Genomic DNA, 16,732 nt, shown 5'->3' with positions numbered 1-16,732 from the left:
CGGTAACACGTCGTGACACACTGACTCTTCGCTCCGTTCTACTTAACCCATGCGAACCAAACGGCGAAAATCCATAGGCTCCAAACCCAAAAGGGCGAAGATCCCGCTGGGATGCGAAGATATGGCCCCCACAATCGAGGAATGGCGGCGCATGAAAGTGTTTGAAACCTTCGAATGTGTGTCGCAAAAGACGTGTTATATCAACATTGGTTGACTCCTGGACAGTGTCAGACGAAGATGGAAAATCATACGACTTTACTGCAGGGGATATGTGCGCTCTCTTCTCTCATCTTCCCTCCGTTTGGCTAAGCTATCACGTTCAGCGCATTAGTAGTGCCAAACACGCGTTCCGTTGGCGAGCAGATGGACGACCATGAGTACTGGTTCTGTCAGATAGAAGAGATACGCGCGCGACATGCAGACCAAATATCTTCTGACAAGGTATGGGCAAAGATCAAATGGCTCTACCATCCAAACGAGTTACCAAAAGTCCGTGGCTTGTGGGTCACAGCTCTAGCTTCAAACGTTGTCTTCTAAACCTTCTAGTGACTCTTCCCATTGTGGCGAGTATGAAATGATAAAATCTGACCACTCAGACTGGGTGTCATCAGGAGTCTTTGAGGGTAGGCCATCATCAACTTTCTTGGTGCAATCGTGTTGACAGTCTGTAGGAATCATAAACGTGGAAGCATTCGACGAATCCAATCTAGAGCAGAGCTTCATCCCTGACGAGACATATTTCTTTCGATATGAACTTGCTGTCGAGAGGGAGAAGAAGAAACCCCCAACAATCACTGTGTGTATTATTTCTTGCCGTTTTTATGCGGCTTTCTGACTCGTTGTAGCCTATGCCGCAATTGACTTGCATCTGCAACCAACCTTATAACCCATCTGATCCATCCCCTGGCGCGGTCATGCACCTATGTCCACAACCCACATGCCGAAAATATTTCCACCGTCATTGTGTGGAATCAACTGCTGTTCCTGGTCGCTCTCGCATTGATTATCTGCTTTCCAATCCAGACACTGGGACGCCGACCCTCGCTCAATCACCGAGTACTGCTTCTTCCTCTGGACCTACCGCAAAACGTCGGCGCACCAACGGAATGTTGGCGTCTAAAGCCACATTAGACGTGTCGGGTCTTCCGCCTAGACTGGTGCAAGCGGCGGCGCAGCCTATTGTTCGTGGCGCGGGTTCTGGCGTGGGTGTAGCTGGAAACGTGAGGGCAGTGATGACTGCCCGGAGAAGGGCATGCAACCAACTTCAGAGCGACGACGCCGCAGAAGTCGAAGCGCAACTTACTGAGGGAGAACAACTCACTTGGGAGCAGGCGATGCCGGATGGGTGGGAAGACGCGATGGTGGAGGGCTGGGAGCTGCCGGTGGAACATGAAATTGCCATACCAAATGATAGCGCCAGTGCGAAGCTGAATGGGAACGGGAAAAGACCAAGAGGCCGTCCAAAGAAACTAGTCACGAATGACAATGTTCTCTTTACGCTTACTTGCCCGAACTGTAAAGGGCCGATATAGAGTAGTGACTGTATTTTTACGCAGAGTGCTTCAAGGTAACTCAGTCGGCGGCGACGTTGTTGGTACCAAGGCCATAAGCTGGAACTGCTGGCTCTCCGTTTCGATTAATGACTGTACCAGTTTGAGGCCGCCGCTGAGCAGGTCTTGGTCGCCCTCCAAAAATGAATCGCGATCAACAAATCCGTTCTTGTCTCCGTCCAACTCGTAGATATGACCGTTCTTTGGAGACTTGACGAAGCAAATGTAATGGAAATAGACCTCGTCTTCAGCATCAGGTACTGGTGTGCTTCCTTGGACCGCAGCGCGTCGATGAGCTTCCGCGATGGCTGGTGATGTCTCCAGAGCCGCGGCGCGTTGCTCGGGGTCAAAAGGAATGACTTCCGCGAGAAATGACTCGAGCACAGATCCAGATGCTGCGCGTAAAATCGTGATTAGCAAGTCCATTTTCGGTGGTTAAACTTGCCTACCTATATGGTCCTTACTCGCTGCTGGCCCCAGATTTGCGACAGCATGCAAGATTGCATACAACCCACAAGCATTTCCGATCGTCTGTTCAAACCAATGGACAGGCTCCTGCTCGCCGCAACCTTTATACTGTGTCCCATCCAGATGAGCGCGCTTCTTGGCCGCTTTCAAGTCAGCCTCGTACTCTTGTGTGGTCGGAAATATCAATATTAACGCGTAAGGGTCAGCAGGCAATGCTAAGGCCCCAGACGGCGAGAGATCCGCCAAATCGAGAGACAGGACGTCATGAAACTGCAATGAATGTACACCTAGAGCTTGGATGAGCTCGGTGAATATGATTGGGTCAGATTCCAGGGGGATGTAATGAAGTCGATGCTCGTTCATCGCAAGGTTGTTGTTTGTGACTGATCTTTCAAGTATTGATACAGGGTCTGAGATAATAATTCCAGAGCAACTTCTGCTACGAGACATGATTTCAGAACTCTTGGCCGGATAGCCAACGCTGGACGAGCTCTAGAGATTCTTTGGGCTTGTCGTATGGAACCTTGTCATCATCAAAAACGTGTCCCGACATTGTAAAAAAAGGGCTGACCATATGTCCTGCTTTGTCGATGGTCAAGAACGTTAATCCTTTCGCACTTCTGACTAGTCCTGCCTGCCCATTGTTTTCAAGGTCATTGGCGATTGCCCAAGGACGGAGCTCTGCGGCGCGGAATGCTTCTGCTCCGCTCCACTCCAGTGCAAGAGTCCATCGGGAATTGCCGACCTATGAAATAACCGTTAGCCAACTAGATACATCGACTCGGTTTCTGAGTACCCAGTTGCATGTCCAGTCGTATGTTCCCACATATATCAGGACTTGAATACCACGTTCAAGCAGCCCGGCGACGTATTCTTGAGTAGGAGCGATATAGCCGTCGAGATGCGTGCGGAAGGCACTACCAACGTCGTTTGCACATGAGGTAAAGTTTGCGGGGACCGATGGGTCGACACCGAGAGTGTCCCGGACAGTGGGACGAGATAGGTATTCTCGGATGTGGCTGGGTCCAGTTCAGCCAAGAGGAACAAACGTTAAGATAAGATCTTACGCGGTGACGGGATAGCAAAGGCTTTCTTTGAGTAGATCGTCGTCGCAGGGTTTGGATATATCATATGGATTAAGTTCTGTCCAATGTGAAAAGGAGACAAAGAAGAATTTGGGTCGAAACTAACGAGACTTGCGATACGGCTCTCGCAGGTAAGTCGAGCAGAAGCTGGCGGCAGCGGCACAGTCCACCGCATCGAACATATCGACACACGACTCTTTGAGACGCTTCTGGCACCGAGGAATCTACCCGTGATACTGAGTTGGCGTTAGCTCCCCGAGATAGCGTTGAAGCTTACCATGCGCTTCATCATAACACAGTCTCTAGGAAGTGGTGTTTATGAGACCGTGCGGAAAGGTATTATTGAGCTGCTCACCCGATAGAGGACGTAGGCTCGATGGATGCTGATGTGCATTGCATGTCAAACACAGAGGACATTTGATTGAAAAAATCAGTAATCCCGTTCCCTTTGAAAAGTCAAACGGTTCATAAGGTGGCCACAAGAGAGTGCACCAATCATGACTGATTTGAGGTTTATGGGAGCATACCCGGCCGCTGCGAGTTTGGCATTCTGGTCATAAACCTCGGCGGCGTAAACAGGAACGTAGCGGCCCTATTGGAAATATATAAGTATTTCGTGAGCTTCTTTTGAAAGGCAGAACTTGCGCCGTAGGATTCCCCAGTCATGTGGAGAGGGCGGCCCTTGAACTTGGAAAAGTGTTGGAAGAACACGAACATGAATGCAGCGATATCCTTAGCGCCTTCTTCCGTTGTTGACTATGCGCATATCGAATCATAGTCAAATAAAGGTAGCAGAGCATACCACTGTCTCTCCATGGTCAGCGTACGAAAATCCAACACCGATCGGCTGGTCGACGAAGAAGATGTTGGCGTTGTTGTTCCAGCTTTCGGGGTGGAATTTTGTCCCGTTAGCGTCGAGAACGCGACACGGTCCTAAGCTTTGAATGAGCAAACACTAAAAGCATTATTTCTTTCCACAAACGCACCCAGTTCCATGAACAGACCTAGACTTGAGCTGCAGCCCGGCCCGCCGTTGGTCCAGAAGATCATGTCGTCCTCGTCGGGGTTGCTCCGACTTTCGAAAAAGTAGAAGAAGATGTGGCGGGCCTCGATGTCGATGTAGCCTGTGTAGGATCTGGCGACGCGTGAGCAACAAGACCCCTCGCCCCCGCGCGAGTATTGTATTCACTTGACGGTTGAGTCGCAGAACGGACTTTTCTTGATTCGAACGTTGTACTGGGGGAACACAGGATGGCTCAGGACAGTGAACTCGGAGGTGGATAGAACGTTCATGTCCTCCAAGGGCGTGAAAAGACCGTCATCATATCTAGAGTAATGCTTGAGTTCGTGCTGGCAGTGGAATCGACATACGAAGAAGGAGCTCGAAAGATAGTTTGTGACGCCCCAGCGATGGTGGTCCATGCATGCAGCAGAAAAACCCAGCCCAGTGCCATGGTGGTCAGCTCCAAGCCTTATCTTCGATGCTCATGGGAGCGGTTGCCACACAGTGGCGGCAGCCGCGGCAAAAAAAAAACGGGGTCACGGGATCAATGAGTGGGAAGAGTACTGAGTAGTCCTAAAAGATGCAGAATCCAAGCTCCTTCGGATTCCAAGCATGCAATACATACAACAAAAATTATACAGACTTATACCAATCCGCGACTCAGAGCTGGGTATTCAGTCGTGCAGTCCATCCCATTATAACGTCCACAGATAGTAGTAGTACTGTAGTAGTTTCATGAGTGTACGGAGCCTGAGGTCCAATAGCCAAGCGCCGAGTAATTAATCTTGACTGTAATCTGGTGGGAGATCCACTATCTCTGGCTGAAGATGCAGAGAGTGGTCTGAATTTAGGCGCACCCCGCTGTCTTGGTGTCGTTGGATGATGATTTGGCGTTGCGGTGTAAGCTCTCGAGCTTTATCCGAATGTGATATTGCTCTTGCCCGTTGAGAAATACTCTCGGTGCCAACTGAGCTAAACTCGGATGACGAGGAGCCTTCGCTAGCCTCATCGTTCCGAGGACGGAGAGACCTATACGGATACGAGTATGGTGTGGCCTGTGACGGAGTTGCGACATGGATTTGACCTTCGGATTGGATATATGGATCGAGGATGCCATATTGAGAGCGTGACTGCAATGCGTTTACACCCGATCCCGTTTCCATTGTGTCGATAGTAAACCTATTGATTTCTTCTCGTTTCTTGCGTTTTAGGAGCCAGAACAAGACAGCGATTACGATCAGAAAGAGAAGACTGCCAACCACTGCCCCTGCGATAGCCGCAGCGGGTGGATGTTTGGTTCCTCCTGGCTGGGCAACAACAGTATTGGATGGGCGATGACTAAAGCTTGCGGATACAGAAGAAGTCGTAGGAACAGGTTGTGTGGAGTTGGTCACGTAGAAGTTTCTGACGGGAAGTGGAGTTTTGGTCGAATCGCCCTCGTAGGTGACGACCACATTATGCTCGCCGGGAGAAAGCGAGCTAACAGAGAACATTGGAACATTAAACAAAGTTGTCGTTGCCTCCGGCGACAGCCCTTGTAGTGTGAAAGTCGTTGCAGGTTCATTGTCGATGGAATATTTCGCGGTCGTTGCACTGTGAGCAAGCTCATGCGGTATATATCCTGTTAAAGCAACGGCAGTACCTATAAATGAATGCTTGAGTGAAATCGCAAGTATGAGTTGTGGCGCACCATGGAAATTAAAGGCGACTTGAGCGCCGTTGGTTTGCGTTATATTCTCCTTGTCTTCCACCGTGTAGAATTGCCACCCTGGCCCGTAGGTTATCGCGGGATCCCCTGCCGTGTACTCCAGAACTGCGCCATCTATGCTGACATCTGGAGTTGGTGTGTAGACAATGCTGTCCACGTAGAAGGGTTGTCCCTTGGTCTGAATGTTCACTTTCAGAGTATGTGGACCGGGAAGGAGCGTCGTTTGGTCACATAGGTTCCAATTGTTTTCTGGGAAGTTGAATAAGGGATTGGTGCCATTTGAAATTGCGATTCCGTCGACTGTACATAGCCAGGTCGGGTCCGGATTGCCTTGAGCATCCATCGTCACAATGATGCTGCCTAGAAGGGAAACAGAAGTACCTAAAGCAATTTCAGAGAAAAATGACAAGTTTCATAGCAAGACCAAGAAGTACCGCTGAACGTGAAGCTCATGCTTGCGCCATTGGCAATCGTACTGCGCGTTGTGCCGTTCCACACTGGCCCCAGGTTGCCGATTTTGAGCTGGTTGACGTCATGAGGAAACCACTGGTTTGCGGAGTAGTGGATGGATGGGTCTGTGTCGTCGACAAAAATGCGCCGCGGGGTGGTCATTCCAGACGACCAGAGCGAAATGGTAGAGAAAGAATGAAAAGTATTGCGACCAACAAGCGGCAGCGGGACCGGCAGGATTGGCGCCCGTTCGCCCATTGGACTATTAAAATTGGTGGAACTGTATGAAGGACGGCATTCACCTATGATGGAGACCCGAAAGTTTTATTTGTTGTTTGACACAGCAGCCTGAGTAAGCTCCATTATCCTTGTCGGAAGGCAATTTTGATGGGTTTCTCGAGTCTTGCTATAAGCCAACAAGCTCCCAGCACAGAATAAGTACGCTGCTAGCGGTGCTTTGAAAGTCAGAGATCATCGCAGGAAACAAGTGACCAAAGTGATCGCCGACCGATTTTGACCCAATCAACCCGATTCGCGTCACCACGTCGCGAACACGTCTTCCTTCCAGCCATGAACGAGCTAATTGCTGAGATCAAGAAAATACCACCAGTAACTCGCCTACTATGCATCTCATCGGTGTCGGTCACCCTTCCGGTCATGCTTAAAATGATCTCCCCATACCACATCTTTTACTCTTTCGAAAAAGTGTTTGAACACCTCGAGGTTCGCTGGCAATACTTCAGTCGGCCGCGAAACTTTCTCATTATTTCTTGCAGATATGGAGACTATACACCAGCTTCTTTCTTGGGAGTGAGTGGAATTATCGGTGTTGACTGAACTGTCTGATTCAAAGTCCAGGTGGTGGTATAAATTATGTGTTCGGTGCGTTATTATTACCCCTGCAGCATTCACTTCTAACCTGTTAGCCAGAGCTGGCGATGCTATAGTTGGTTCTGCTTTATTGAGACGAAGAAGGAACTGATTCTCTCTAGTCGAACAATGAACGAGATTGAGACGGGACCATACTTGCATAAATCTGCGGACCTGGCGTGGCAGCTCTTCGTCGCGAGCGTTGGCATCGTTGTGCGTTTCGTTGCCTCGTCCTAGCTGTTCAGATCTAACTATACTCACAACCGACACAGGTAACTAGCATTCCCGTCAATTCTTTCTTCTTCACTCGCGCATTCGTTCTCTGCATCATCTATGTTGGCTCTGCCCTTGCGCCCCCAGGTGCTCAAACATCACTGTTTGGGCTTGTTACCTTCCCCGTGCGGTACTTTCCCTACGTGATGCTTGGCATGGACCTTCTCAGTGGACCGGCGGCGGTAGCGAGCTCGTTACCTGGCGCCATTGTCGGACATCTCTGGTGGTGGGGTATCTGGGGTTCTGAGACGGGTGGAACTCGTGGAGGAGGAGTATTATATCCGTGGGGAGCGGCCCCAGCATGGTTTGCCAACTGGATGGGCCAGACACCGACAGTCGCTGGCGCTCCAGAGCCAGGACGAGCAAATGCGGGTGGCGGAGTCCACATCGTCGCGCCGCGAAGGACGGTCAATGCCCCAGAGGCCGGTGGGAGTACAGCAGGGTATAATTGGGGCTCAGGTGGTCAGCGGTTAGGAAATAACTAATGAGGTTGTGGATGAATGTATTGAATTTCAAGGAATAAAGTCCTTGTTTGCCGAAGCTTCGTGAACTGGACCATGCCGTAACATCCATCGTTCACACTTGTTCCAGTTCTACAACTTTCATTGAATCCACACATTTCTCTCTCTCTTTCCTGACTTTGGTCCAAGTCCATGAACGGCAATGCATCTCCCTCAACCTCCTCGCTCGCAGGCAGATATCATAGGGCGAAGCGAACTCCGCCAACAGGTCGCGACCCTGCTTCGCCAATCATACGAGGGTCAGCTCAGAACTCGCGTTTGCGGCGTCCCACTCATCTGCCCTTCCCTCTGCTCAGCTAGGACGAACCAGGTATTCGATAAAGGGAAAGAAAGGATGCGATATGAACTATGTGGATTGGAATGGGTGCCCAAACATATACATGACCAATGGGGGAAAGGCACCATCCGCACGTTTGACGAGCTGACGGCGGCGGTCTCCCCCGAGCTGCTGCGTAATTGGGTGAAGACTCTGGAGAAATCGGGACCAAAAATCGTCCCGCGGGACGTCCCGTATTGGGTCGACAAACATTCCAAACTCCCAATTGCGACAGCCAAGTCGAAAAAGCAACGGCAGAAAGTCAAAAAACACGGAGCAGACTCGTTATTAGCTCCGAATATCCCATCGTCTCTGGCCAGCAGCTCGAAGTTGACATTGCTAGAATCCAGTTCACTCGGAAAACGCGGTCGCCACTCCTTCCCTGGTACTGCTGCTGTTGCTGGACCATCCAACAAACGAGCTAAAAGATCAGCAAGTCCTTGTCCCGTCGATACCATGAAAGCCAACCATCGGCCCTCCCGCTCTCCTTCCGTAGTCGAGGTTGACCCACCAGACCCTTCGCCTCGCTCTAAACCCTTGTCTCGTACTCGTGTGGATCATGAACCCCTCAAATCCAGACAAATAGATAGACAAGCCTCTGCCGAGGAGTCCAAGATTGACCACGAAAAGCCACTAGACTACTTCCTTTCCCCCACCTTTCCGGGCGTACGTTTTCCCTACGCTGGCCCAAGTATAGATTTTGCTGTTCGTGAGGCGGAGCGGCTTCAAGGCAGTCCGGACGTATCGCCCGAGTTCAAGTACTCGCACCTGGGACACTTGTTGCTCCAAACCGTGGTGTCGCAGACAACGCTACACTCAGTGATCGGGGCGGCCGGGATGGCTGGGCCGGGCTCCCTCGCCGCGGATCTGCATCTAGTCAACTTCCTGGCGAAAGAGGTCGAGCATCCGGGCACGGAGGACTTGTTTCGGTATCTGAGCGTCCTTTTTGCGGCGGCGGCCTCCTTTTCTCGACGCGCGCGACTACAACGTGAAGGGGCTCCACAGCCTGAAGAAGATTTTGGTGAGTTGGAGGTGGATCTACGAAACTTGGAGGAGGAAGAATGGGTCACAAAGGAGCTAGTGAAAGACTCGGAGGCGACAGATTCAGCGAAAAGGAAGGGAAAGGCACGGAAGGGAAAACGTTAACTTGGTTGAACTTGTAAATATCTTCCATAATTGTTGAATGAACATATTTTGTGTCGAAAGTAAGGATATGACAACACACGTGACTGTGATGGACTCGATAAGTCCAGCTGTTGATCCATGACCGGATGTTGGCAACGTTGCACTCGAGTTCAGTCTGGCCTATCAGCGCAGACTCATAGGTTGGGATTTCAACCCCGCTGAACTGTACTCGACGTCGTTCGCATCTTCTCGACAAACCATATCTGGGGTTTATTAATAATGGGCCGATGGACGCAATATGATGAGGTGCGAGATGCACTACAGTGCGATCTACTTATAGAACGGGCTCGTAGGACGAGTATCGACTGCCTCATGGAATGGTCCGCACGGGTTACGATGCAGACACTGGGCGGTACCATTTCAGAGACACGACTGATGGCAGCGCGTATGTGGGGGGAACCAGGATCGCAGTTTGGAGTGTTGAAGATGACAGGGAGGGCTTCAGGTACGTCGTCAACTGATATGTTGTTGAGCGTCGTGCTTCGTGGGATTCGCTCTCATTTCTTGTCACAGACCGCGACATGGAAACGCCCAAGAAGACGCAACACAAGCGACATAGTAGTAGTGCCGCGTCGGCACTGCGCTCCATCCGGCGCTCGCTGACGATGGGTGCGGCTCGGTGGCGTAAGGACGAAGAAAAGGATGGTCCCGTCGACAACGCCATTGACGATGAGCCTGTGCTCGTGTCGCGACCCACAAGCATAATTTCGGATCCGGTCCGACCAGAACCCTCAGGCACACCTAAGTCGCCGCCAAAGTCCGACTCCGTCCAGGTCGCGTCAAAAAACGTAAAGTCACCAAGGAAATCATCCACATCCAAACCCGACGAGAAGGCGGGAACGCTGTCTTTTTCTGTCACCTCCTCGCTTGCTCCCGCGTCTGGAGTAAAGCTACGCTCGAACAAGTCCCAGACCGTCACTCGACGGTCAGCATCGGAACAACCCCACTCGCGATCGTCTCTCACATGGACCCGCTCTCGCTCGAAGCCATTGCCAACTCCTTCTCGTGAAAGCTTCCATACGCCCATATTCGACAAGTTACACACGGTGGAGCCTTCAGCACATCGCAAAGACTCCTCCGAGATGAAAAGGGCCGACCCTATACCCACAGCAGCGCCCTCCGAGTTCAAAAAGGCCGACCCGGCATCATTCAGTTCCAGTCGACGCCATTCCTCTGATGTCCGCTCTGGATCTACTCGCACGAGCTCAAAGCGAACACACGAATCGCGTCGTCAATCCGTTCCGCTGGCTTCAAAGCCGAGGAGCAAAGATATCTCTGCCTCAAAATCGAAAGCAGAGTCTCCCAATATACCGCCCGCGCCACCAAAGCAAACCTAAGTAATAGGGTCAATTATCGCTATCGTATCTTTATTACACAAGGACCACTCATACGGATGGATGACTTATGCTTCCCACTTCGCGCTATGCTTCTGCTTTCCAAACTCATATACCTTTCGGCATCGTTTCACCATCAATTGCAACACGGGTTGCAAGTCCTCCTAATGTTCCTAGTCAACGAGTACAATTTAGCGCAAGCTTAGTTGCTTGTCTTCTTGTAATATCGAGATCCCGCGACTCTCAAATAACTTTCTACTGGGTCTCCCGGTGATCATGTCCATGATATCACTGATTTTTCGCACTCTCGATCCACATGAACTTGGACGTCCAAGTAACGATATGTACATATGAATAAGATGTTAGGATGGGAAAGCTCCCAGTGTGAACAGAGTTTGCTTTTGTTTCCCTTTGCCCTTCTTCTTCGCCGCAACTGGTTCATCTACCGCCTCCGCTGTGGGAGGCGGTGGTGCTGGCGGTGCATTTGCGCCGCCTCCCCACGCGCCACCGCCCTGGCTTGCTTGACCCAGGATATTTTTCAAGCTCTGGTTCCCTTTTACCTGAACTGCCGTCTTCTGTCGTGTAGGCAGCTCGGGGAACAATGCGTTGGATAGCTTGGGAGGCGGCCCGCCTTTTTGAGTTCCCTATCGATTCTGATCGTGGAACAACAACAGCGGGTGTGGGCCCGCCGATTGGAGGTGGAACGAATGACGAAGAAGCCGCAAATCCAGTGGGTTTACCAGATGCTGACGCCGACCAAGGCGTGTTACGTTGTCCAGGGATAGCTTTCGAAGGACCGCCGGGTACCGATGACGAGTTCGACAAGGCGGGGAACCGTTGTTGGGCGTTGGAAGCTTGGGCAGCCTGCGCTACGCGATCCCAGACAGCCCGTCCTTGTCGAGTTGCAGTAGCATGTTTTGCATTTAACACTCTCCCACTGGTGATCCCTGCATAACCACCGCCAACAGATGTCGGGACAAGGTCTGGAAACTGTTGTCTCTGAGAAACCTCGAAATCACGCCAAGCACTCAGTATGGCCTCCCTTTGTTCAGCATCGGCGGAATTATCGAACAAGTCGACAAGAGCATTGACGACGCTGGAAGCGGCTTCCATGCGAGAATCAACGATACTGTAGAGTGTTGAAATAAGGTCGCGTGCTGACGACTCGGAAGCCCGGAAGGATCGAATTGCAGCTCGTGCAGCAGGAAGCGCCGTGGTAGGGTTAGGTGCCATCGATGCTAGTCTCGAAATGAATGCGGAATGTCGCCTGTAACAGTGATAAACACAGAGCAAAAAAACATTGGTGTGCTTGCTTACTCTGCGGTGGCTGGATCTACATCTCTTGAAGGGGACGGCGTCCGTGCTGGTGTGGGAGTCGAAGTTTCACCATCGGTTGTTAACTGTGAGCCAAATCCTTCCCTTCTTCTACCTCCAGTTGGTGGCGGTCTTGCTGGTTGTTGTTGAGTTTGGGTTTGTTGGGAAGATGACGGTGGTGGGCCGTCTCGATCTCGATCTCTGGCTCGTTCACGGTCCCGTTCCCTTCCGCGACCCCTGCCATGTCCACCTGAGTCCCATGCAGGTTCGATACGTCTTGCATCCCTCAGTTCGCTTTTCCCCAGTTCTCCTCCGTGTTCTTCAACAGCATGTGCCTTGAGATCGAGTGCGCTGTTAAATACCACAAATTTGCGGGCTAGACACGTAGGGTGTGGACAAGGAAAGTGGTCTCGTGTGAAATGCGTCTCCAATGCGGCGTAGTTTGTGAAACTGGTGGGATGGTCAGCGAGGGAGGGAAGCTAGAAAAACCGACGCACTATTGATCCCGGATGTCGTTCCTCTTACAGATAAAACATTCTTCGTGTGCTTCCCGCATGTGTCGATATAACTCATCATCTCCGAAGAAGCATTCCCGACAAAACTCGCAGAATGGGTGAACCCCGCCCTCAACCTGATCTTTGTCTTTGGATTTCCCAGGTCGGGAGGGACGCGCTGCAGTCAAGATCGAGGGCAGGTGTAAGGGAAGAATGTTGGGTGGATAGAGGGTATGCTCATGCGCGAAAACCTTTTTGTGGCGGATGCAAAGATCGCTGCAGTCTGTTATTTTCCGACATCGCCATATTCGTGTTATCTACTCACCACATGAGCTTCCCGTGAGATGCTCGGGCGTGTAATTTGATGTCGCTCCAGCCGTTACCAATAAAATCGCACTGAGGGTCGGGGCAGTTGAAGCGGAGGAGCAGCAACGTCTCCTCCATCATCTCTTGGGTTTCGAAAAAGACAGAAAGCTTCGTGTCCTTGAACTCTATCCTCTCTATCTCGAACGACAAAAAGAGCGCTTGAGGAGAGATGGTGAAGACCATGGCTGGTTGTGGTTCCTGTTATTGTTATCCGATGAGAGAACGGATTGTATGAATCGCGAGGCGGACCTTGCAGAACGTGCACTCGTTCTTTTTGTAGAGAGCCCGGAGCCGCAACGAGCAGACATGGCAGGTTCTGTGATTGCACTCCGAGACGGCGTAGTATTTCACTGGCTCGGCACAAATCCAGCATACATCCGCATCGCCCTCGCTAGCAGCGGTATCGTCTTCGATGGCAGGCGCCACCTTCTCGCCTTCCTTCTTTCCTCGCTGTCCTTGTTGCCCGCCACGTCGATGGCTGTTGTTTGGCCCGCTTTTCGTCTTTCCTTGGCTCTTGCCCCGACTTTGAGCTGGGCGGGTTTGCGTATGGGAGGTGACGGTGGCCATATTGTTAGTTTCTTGCGATGGAGGTGGTGGTTCAAGCGCGAAGCGTGTTCCGAGTCCCTCACGGGCCCGAAAACGATGACAAGCAATCACGTCACCAGCTATTATGTCACCAAACAAGATTCCGATAATAAAGTAGTCGCTGTCTCAATGTACCGTATTACAAACAAACAAAACGCCGTCTAGTACTAGTAAATAGCTACTATGTCTACACCTCATTTGGAAGCTTGGAACGTAGCTGGATTTATGGGTGGTACTAAGCAAAGAGGCTGGATGTAGAATTCGCTACGGAGCCATGTACAACGGTTCGGTGGTGTAGTTGGTTTATCACACCTGTCTAACATTGCCTTCGAGTAAATGGTTCACAGGAGGTCCTCAGTTCGAGCCTGGGCCGAATCACACGCTTTTGCAGTGTGCTGCTGCAATTGCTTTCGCACACTTGCTTTTTTCTTTCTGTGTGTGTCACACGACCTGCGTGCGAGCTAGTTCCAAGTGACCCCAACACTCTGGAACTGGAATCCGGGGTCCATAGCAAAACAAAAGCCCGCTCTCCATCCTCCTCTCACCCAAGCCTTCCAATTGGCACAATATGATTGGTGAGACGGTGATCGACATCACGGTTCACGACGGTAATCAAATTATTTGCTGAGCAAGTGACGTGCTTTTCCATCCTGCCTCTATGTCTACACCGTCTCCGCCACCTGCCTCCGTTCCTCTTCCGCGTGCTAGAGCTCAGTCTTCTGCCGAAAGCCAAGGACCGCCAAAGCCTCCAGTGTGGGCATTGGACGCAGCGGTACCCGAAGTGGCCATCCCGTCCTCTGCACGGTGTTCCAGACACGTTCGACCTGACGGGGTTTGCTGCAAAGAGCTCAAGGGGGACGAGCGCACTTTGATTGACCCAGATGTTGTTCGCGATGTGTGAGCTGTTCACTCGCCTTGGGCTATGATTGTTTGCTCACCGCTCCACAGTGTCATAGGCCTTTCTGATGGCCTCACTGTTCCTTTTGCATTGACGGCTGGCCTGTCGTCACTGGGGGAGTCCAGACTTGTAGTACTTGGTGGGGTGGCTGAACTCATTGCCGGTGCCATTTCGATGGGGATTGGCGGATTCCTCGCATCTCAAGCTGAAAGGGACCATTACCGATTTCTACGCGACACTACTGCAGCACGAGTCGTTCGAAGTTGTGACGGAGAAATGGAGAGGGAGGTCGCCGAAGTTCTGGCTCCTATCGGCGTTGACGATAAGACGTGCCGCGCTGTAGCGAGGTGTCTCCGCGAAGCTGAAGTTCCGGGTGGCCCGAGAACAAATATAACCCGTCACGATCTGGAGTCAAACGAGTCTCTGCGCTGGAGTAAAGAAGTTGGACTTACGCCCTTCCTGCTCAAATTTGGTGCTGGTCTTGAAGAAGTACCCACTCGTCGCCTGTACATCTCTGCATTCACCATTGGCGCTGGCTACCTTATTGGAGGCATCATTCCTCTAATCCCTTACTTCTTCATCCCTCGCGCTCATGTCGCATTGCTTTGGAGTGCAATTATCACGGGTGTTGTTTTGCTCGTCTTTGGAGCAGTCAAGGCTCAAGTGACTGGTGCTGCCATCGGTGCGAAGGGCTATGTTTGGGGTGCTGTGAGCACACTTTTGGTTGGAGGAGTCGCGGCAGCAGCTGCCTTCGGTATTGTCAAAGCATTGGAAGGTGGTACTGATTGAATGTGAGCTTCAGTTGTTTTATATTACTTGTCTATTGTAATGTGTATTTTATCGTATTGATGATACATGAGGAAGTACAGACTGTTTTTTTTGTTCATCGTCGTAGTACACCGGAGTCGTCGAGGTCTGGTATCCCGGACTGTCTACGCGACGCAGCTCGGGTTTGGATACGATTTGCTGGGGTGGCTGCGCCCATCATCAAAGGTGGTGTACCTCGCCGTTCTGCGAGTCGTTGTTGAGTGGAAGCAGGTGTGATTGTCAACGCTGGTTGCAGCGGGGTGCCAGCTCTTCCATCAGATCCCATCGAAACAGGTGGTTGTGGATTTGGTGGCTGACTTGAGGAGAACCAAGTCGGCCATCGCCACCACCACCAACGCCCTACTTTTCCTCGCGCTTGCTGTTCGTGAAGTGCTCTGCGACGCTCGAAATTAGCACGATATCGCTCGTAGCCATCGCGGAACGCCCGATCGACGCGAGAAGAGAAGCGGAGTTCACCCCGCGGATTGGTCGTAGGAGGCATTGGAGGAATCGGAACTGGCGTGGATGGGTTGACGATGGTCTGAGTAACAGGCGACAGCTGCAAGAGCATTGTGCTTGACGAGCCGGGACCACGCAGAGTTGGGGTCGATGCAAGACTTGATGTGCGAGAGTGAGAAGGCGTGGACGAAGGCGTCGGCGTATCTTCGACGGGACGAGGGAAGAAGAACGCAAGTGGGTTGGACCATATTTTAGTTCGCAACGGTGTCTGACGAACATTGAGATACATGTTGAATGAACGGAGAGCCTTGTTCGCGTGGGGGACATATCTGGCCAAAGTGTTAGTTAGACGCAAGGAGGAGAACCAAAGCCAAGCGACACACTTGTTGGCATATGCAATTTTATCCGAATATGTGCCACTCGCAAAGAAGAGGGCGAGAGTTGTGACGCTCACAAACAGAAGGCCGGTCGAGAAGTAAGGGTGAATGCGAACCTCCGTTTCCGATGTGTAGATATCAGGCAGCAGCCGTTGCAACACCAGCTTGCAGGGGATGGCAATGAGGGAAATGTCTGGCGGAAGCAAAACTTCCACCAGGAGGAATGCAATCACAAACAATAGTTGAATCAGGAATACTAAGTTTTTGTGAGACTTCAAAAGTAAAATCCATGGACAACTTACGCTGGTACCGCGCCTTGCGTCGCTGCAGACTAGCAGCAGTTGATTTGAGTCGTTCTTCAAATAAAAGAAGGTCACGGTAAGTGGCAACATCGCTTTGCGGATAGGACGAGGACTTGGGTGAAGGAGAAAGTGTCGACCGTGAAGGGGGTGAGCGTGGGGGCATACAAACACGTGTTCAGAATAGTAGTCGATCAGATCAGGAAACGCAAGCCCCGAAAACCTTTAAAGTCAAAAAGACCTCAAGGTCGAATTATGTGGCCCAATGGTGCCCAAAAGCAATGGTCCCTCACAGACGTTGGGACACAAGTACTTGGGAGGAGTTATATGAAGCAAGCTAGATCGGCAAGCGATAAACTTGCAAAGGAAA

General features: G+C 51.4%; 9 protein-coding genes across 9 annotated transcripts; 4 read left to right on the top strand and 5 right to left on the bottom strand.

Moving 5' to 3' along the window:
* Nucleotides 1-49: 49 nt before the first annotated feature.
* Nucleotides 50-1,532, top strand: MIND_01170200 (BAH domain-containing protein; the record flags this gene model as incomplete). The annotated part of the gene is made up of 6 exons (XM_037368221.1): nucleotides 50-176; nucleotides 226-271; nucleotides 324-500; nucleotides 547-623; nucleotides 672-796; nucleotides 846-1,532. The coding sequence occupies 6 exons, from the start codon at nucleotides 50-52 to the stop codon at nucleotides 1,530-1,532; spliced, it is 1,239 nt and encodes a 412-aa protein (XP_037215147.1).
* A 30-nt stretch (nucleotides 1,533-1,562) lies between these two features.
* On the bottom strand, nucleotides 1,563-2,381 carry MIND_01170100 (Ubiquitin carboxyl-terminal hydrolase; the record flags this gene model as incomplete). The annotated part of the gene is made up of 2 exons (XM_037368220.1): nucleotides 1,563-1,945; nucleotides 2,000-2,381. 2 exons carry the CDS (start codon nucleotides 2,379-2,381, stop codon nucleotides 1,563-1,565), a joined length of 765 nt encoding a protein of 254 aa, XP_037215146.1.
* Nucleotides 2,382-2,472: 91 nt separating this feature from the next.
* MIND_01170000 (Carboxypeptidase) lies at nucleotides 2,473-4,557 on the bottom strand (the record flags this gene model as incomplete). Its single annotated transcript, XM_037368219.1, has 13 exons — nucleotides 2,473-2,541; nucleotides 2,590-2,763; nucleotides 2,815-3,037; nucleotides 3,086-3,161; nucleotides 3,210-3,327; nucleotides 3,381-3,405; nucleotides 3,459-3,549; nucleotides 3,596-3,695; nucleotides 3,749-3,859; nucleotides 3,906-4,036; nucleotides 4,090-4,238; nucleotides 4,293-4,430; nucleotides 4,475-4,557. The coding sequence occupies 13 exons, from the start codon at nucleotides 4,555-4,557 to the stop codon at nucleotides 2,473-2,475; spliced, it is 1,488 nt and encodes a 495-aa protein (XP_037215145.1).
* Nucleotides 4,558-4,885: 328 nt separating this feature from the next.
* MIND_01169900 (uncharacterized protein) lies at nucleotides 4,886-6,522 on the bottom strand (the record flags this gene model as incomplete). The annotated part of the gene is made up of 3 exons (XM_037368218.1): nucleotides 4,886-5,748; nucleotides 5,797-6,195; nucleotides 6,249-6,522. The coding sequence occupies 3 exons, from the start codon at nucleotides 6,520-6,522 to the stop codon at nucleotides 4,886-4,888; spliced, it is 1,536 nt and encodes a 511-aa protein (XP_037215144.1).
* Nucleotides 6,523-6,765: 243 nt separating this feature from the next.
* Nucleotides 6,766-7,892, top strand: MIND_01169800 (Derlin; the record flags this gene model as incomplete). Its single annotated transcript, XM_037368217.1, has 6 exons — nucleotides 6,766-6,987; nucleotides 7,041-7,074; nucleotides 7,123-7,146; nucleotides 7,195-7,210; nucleotides 7,257-7,347; nucleotides 7,407-7,892. The coding sequence occupies exons 1-6, from the start codon at nucleotides 6,835-6,837 to the stop codon at nucleotides 7,890-7,892; spliced, it is 804 nt and encodes a 267-aa protein (XP_037215143.1). The 5' UTR covers nucleotides 6,766-6,834.
* Nucleotides 7,893-8,070: 178 nt separating this feature from the next.
* MIND_01169700 (uncharacterized protein) lies at nucleotides 8,071-9,390 on the top strand (the record flags this gene model as incomplete). The annotated part of the gene is made up of 2 exons (XM_037368216.1): nucleotides 8,071-8,167; nucleotides 8,225-9,390. The coding sequence occupies 2 exons, from the start codon at nucleotides 8,071-8,073 to the stop codon at nucleotides 9,388-9,390; spliced, it is 1,263 nt and encodes a 420-aa protein (XP_037215142.1).
* Nucleotides 9,391-9,667: 277 nt separating this feature from the next.
* Nucleotides 9,668-10,766, top strand: MIND_01169600 (uncharacterized protein; the record flags this gene model as incomplete). The annotated part of the gene is made up of 3 exons (XM_037368215.1): nucleotides 9,668-9,675; nucleotides 9,723-9,874; nucleotides 9,943-10,766. 3 exons carry the CDS (start codon nucleotides 9,668-9,670, stop codon nucleotides 10,764-10,766), a joined length of 984 nt encoding a protein of 327 aa, XP_037215141.1.
* A 359-nt stretch (nucleotides 10,767-11,125) lies between these two features.
* MIND_01169500 (RING-type domain-containing protein) lies at nucleotides 11,126-13,540 on the bottom strand (the record flags this gene model as incomplete). The annotated part of the gene is made up of 6 exons (XM_037368214.1): nucleotides 13,187-13,540; nucleotides 12,897-13,135; nucleotides 12,575-12,847; nucleotides 12,081-12,527; nucleotides 11,324-12,030; nucleotides 11,126-11,283 (listed from the first exon to the last, which is right to left on the bottom strand). Exons 1-6 carry the CDS (start codon nucleotides 13,502-13,504, stop codon nucleotides 11,126-11,128), a joined length of 2,142 nt encoding a protein of 713 aa, XP_037215140.1. The 5' UTR covers nucleotides 13,505-13,540.
* A 1,763-nt stretch (nucleotides 13,541-15,303) lies between these two features.
* Nucleotides 15,304-16,528, bottom strand: MIND_01169300 (uncharacterized protein; the record flags this gene model as incomplete). Its single annotated transcript, XM_037368213.1, has 3 exons — nucleotides 15,304-16,015; nucleotides 16,070-16,319; nucleotides 16,366-16,528. The coding sequence occupies 3 exons, from the start codon at nucleotides 16,526-16,528 to the stop codon at nucleotides 15,304-15,306; spliced, it is 1,125 nt and encodes a 374-aa protein (XP_037215139.1).
* Between the last annotated feature and the right edge of the window lie 204 nt (nucleotides 16,529-16,732).

The sequence above is a fragment of the Mycena indigotica genome, assembly GCF_014461135.1.
Source record: "Mycena indigotica strain 171206Taipei chromosome Unknown Mind.scaff0011, whole genome shotgun sequence".
Taxonomy (NCBI): domain Eukaryota; kingdom Fungi; phylum Basidiomycota; class Agaricomycetes; order Agaricales; family Mycenaceae; genus Mycena; species Mycena indigotica.
Note: the sequence above shows the minus strand (reverse complement) of the source record. Positions and strands in the feature narration are given on the sequence as shown.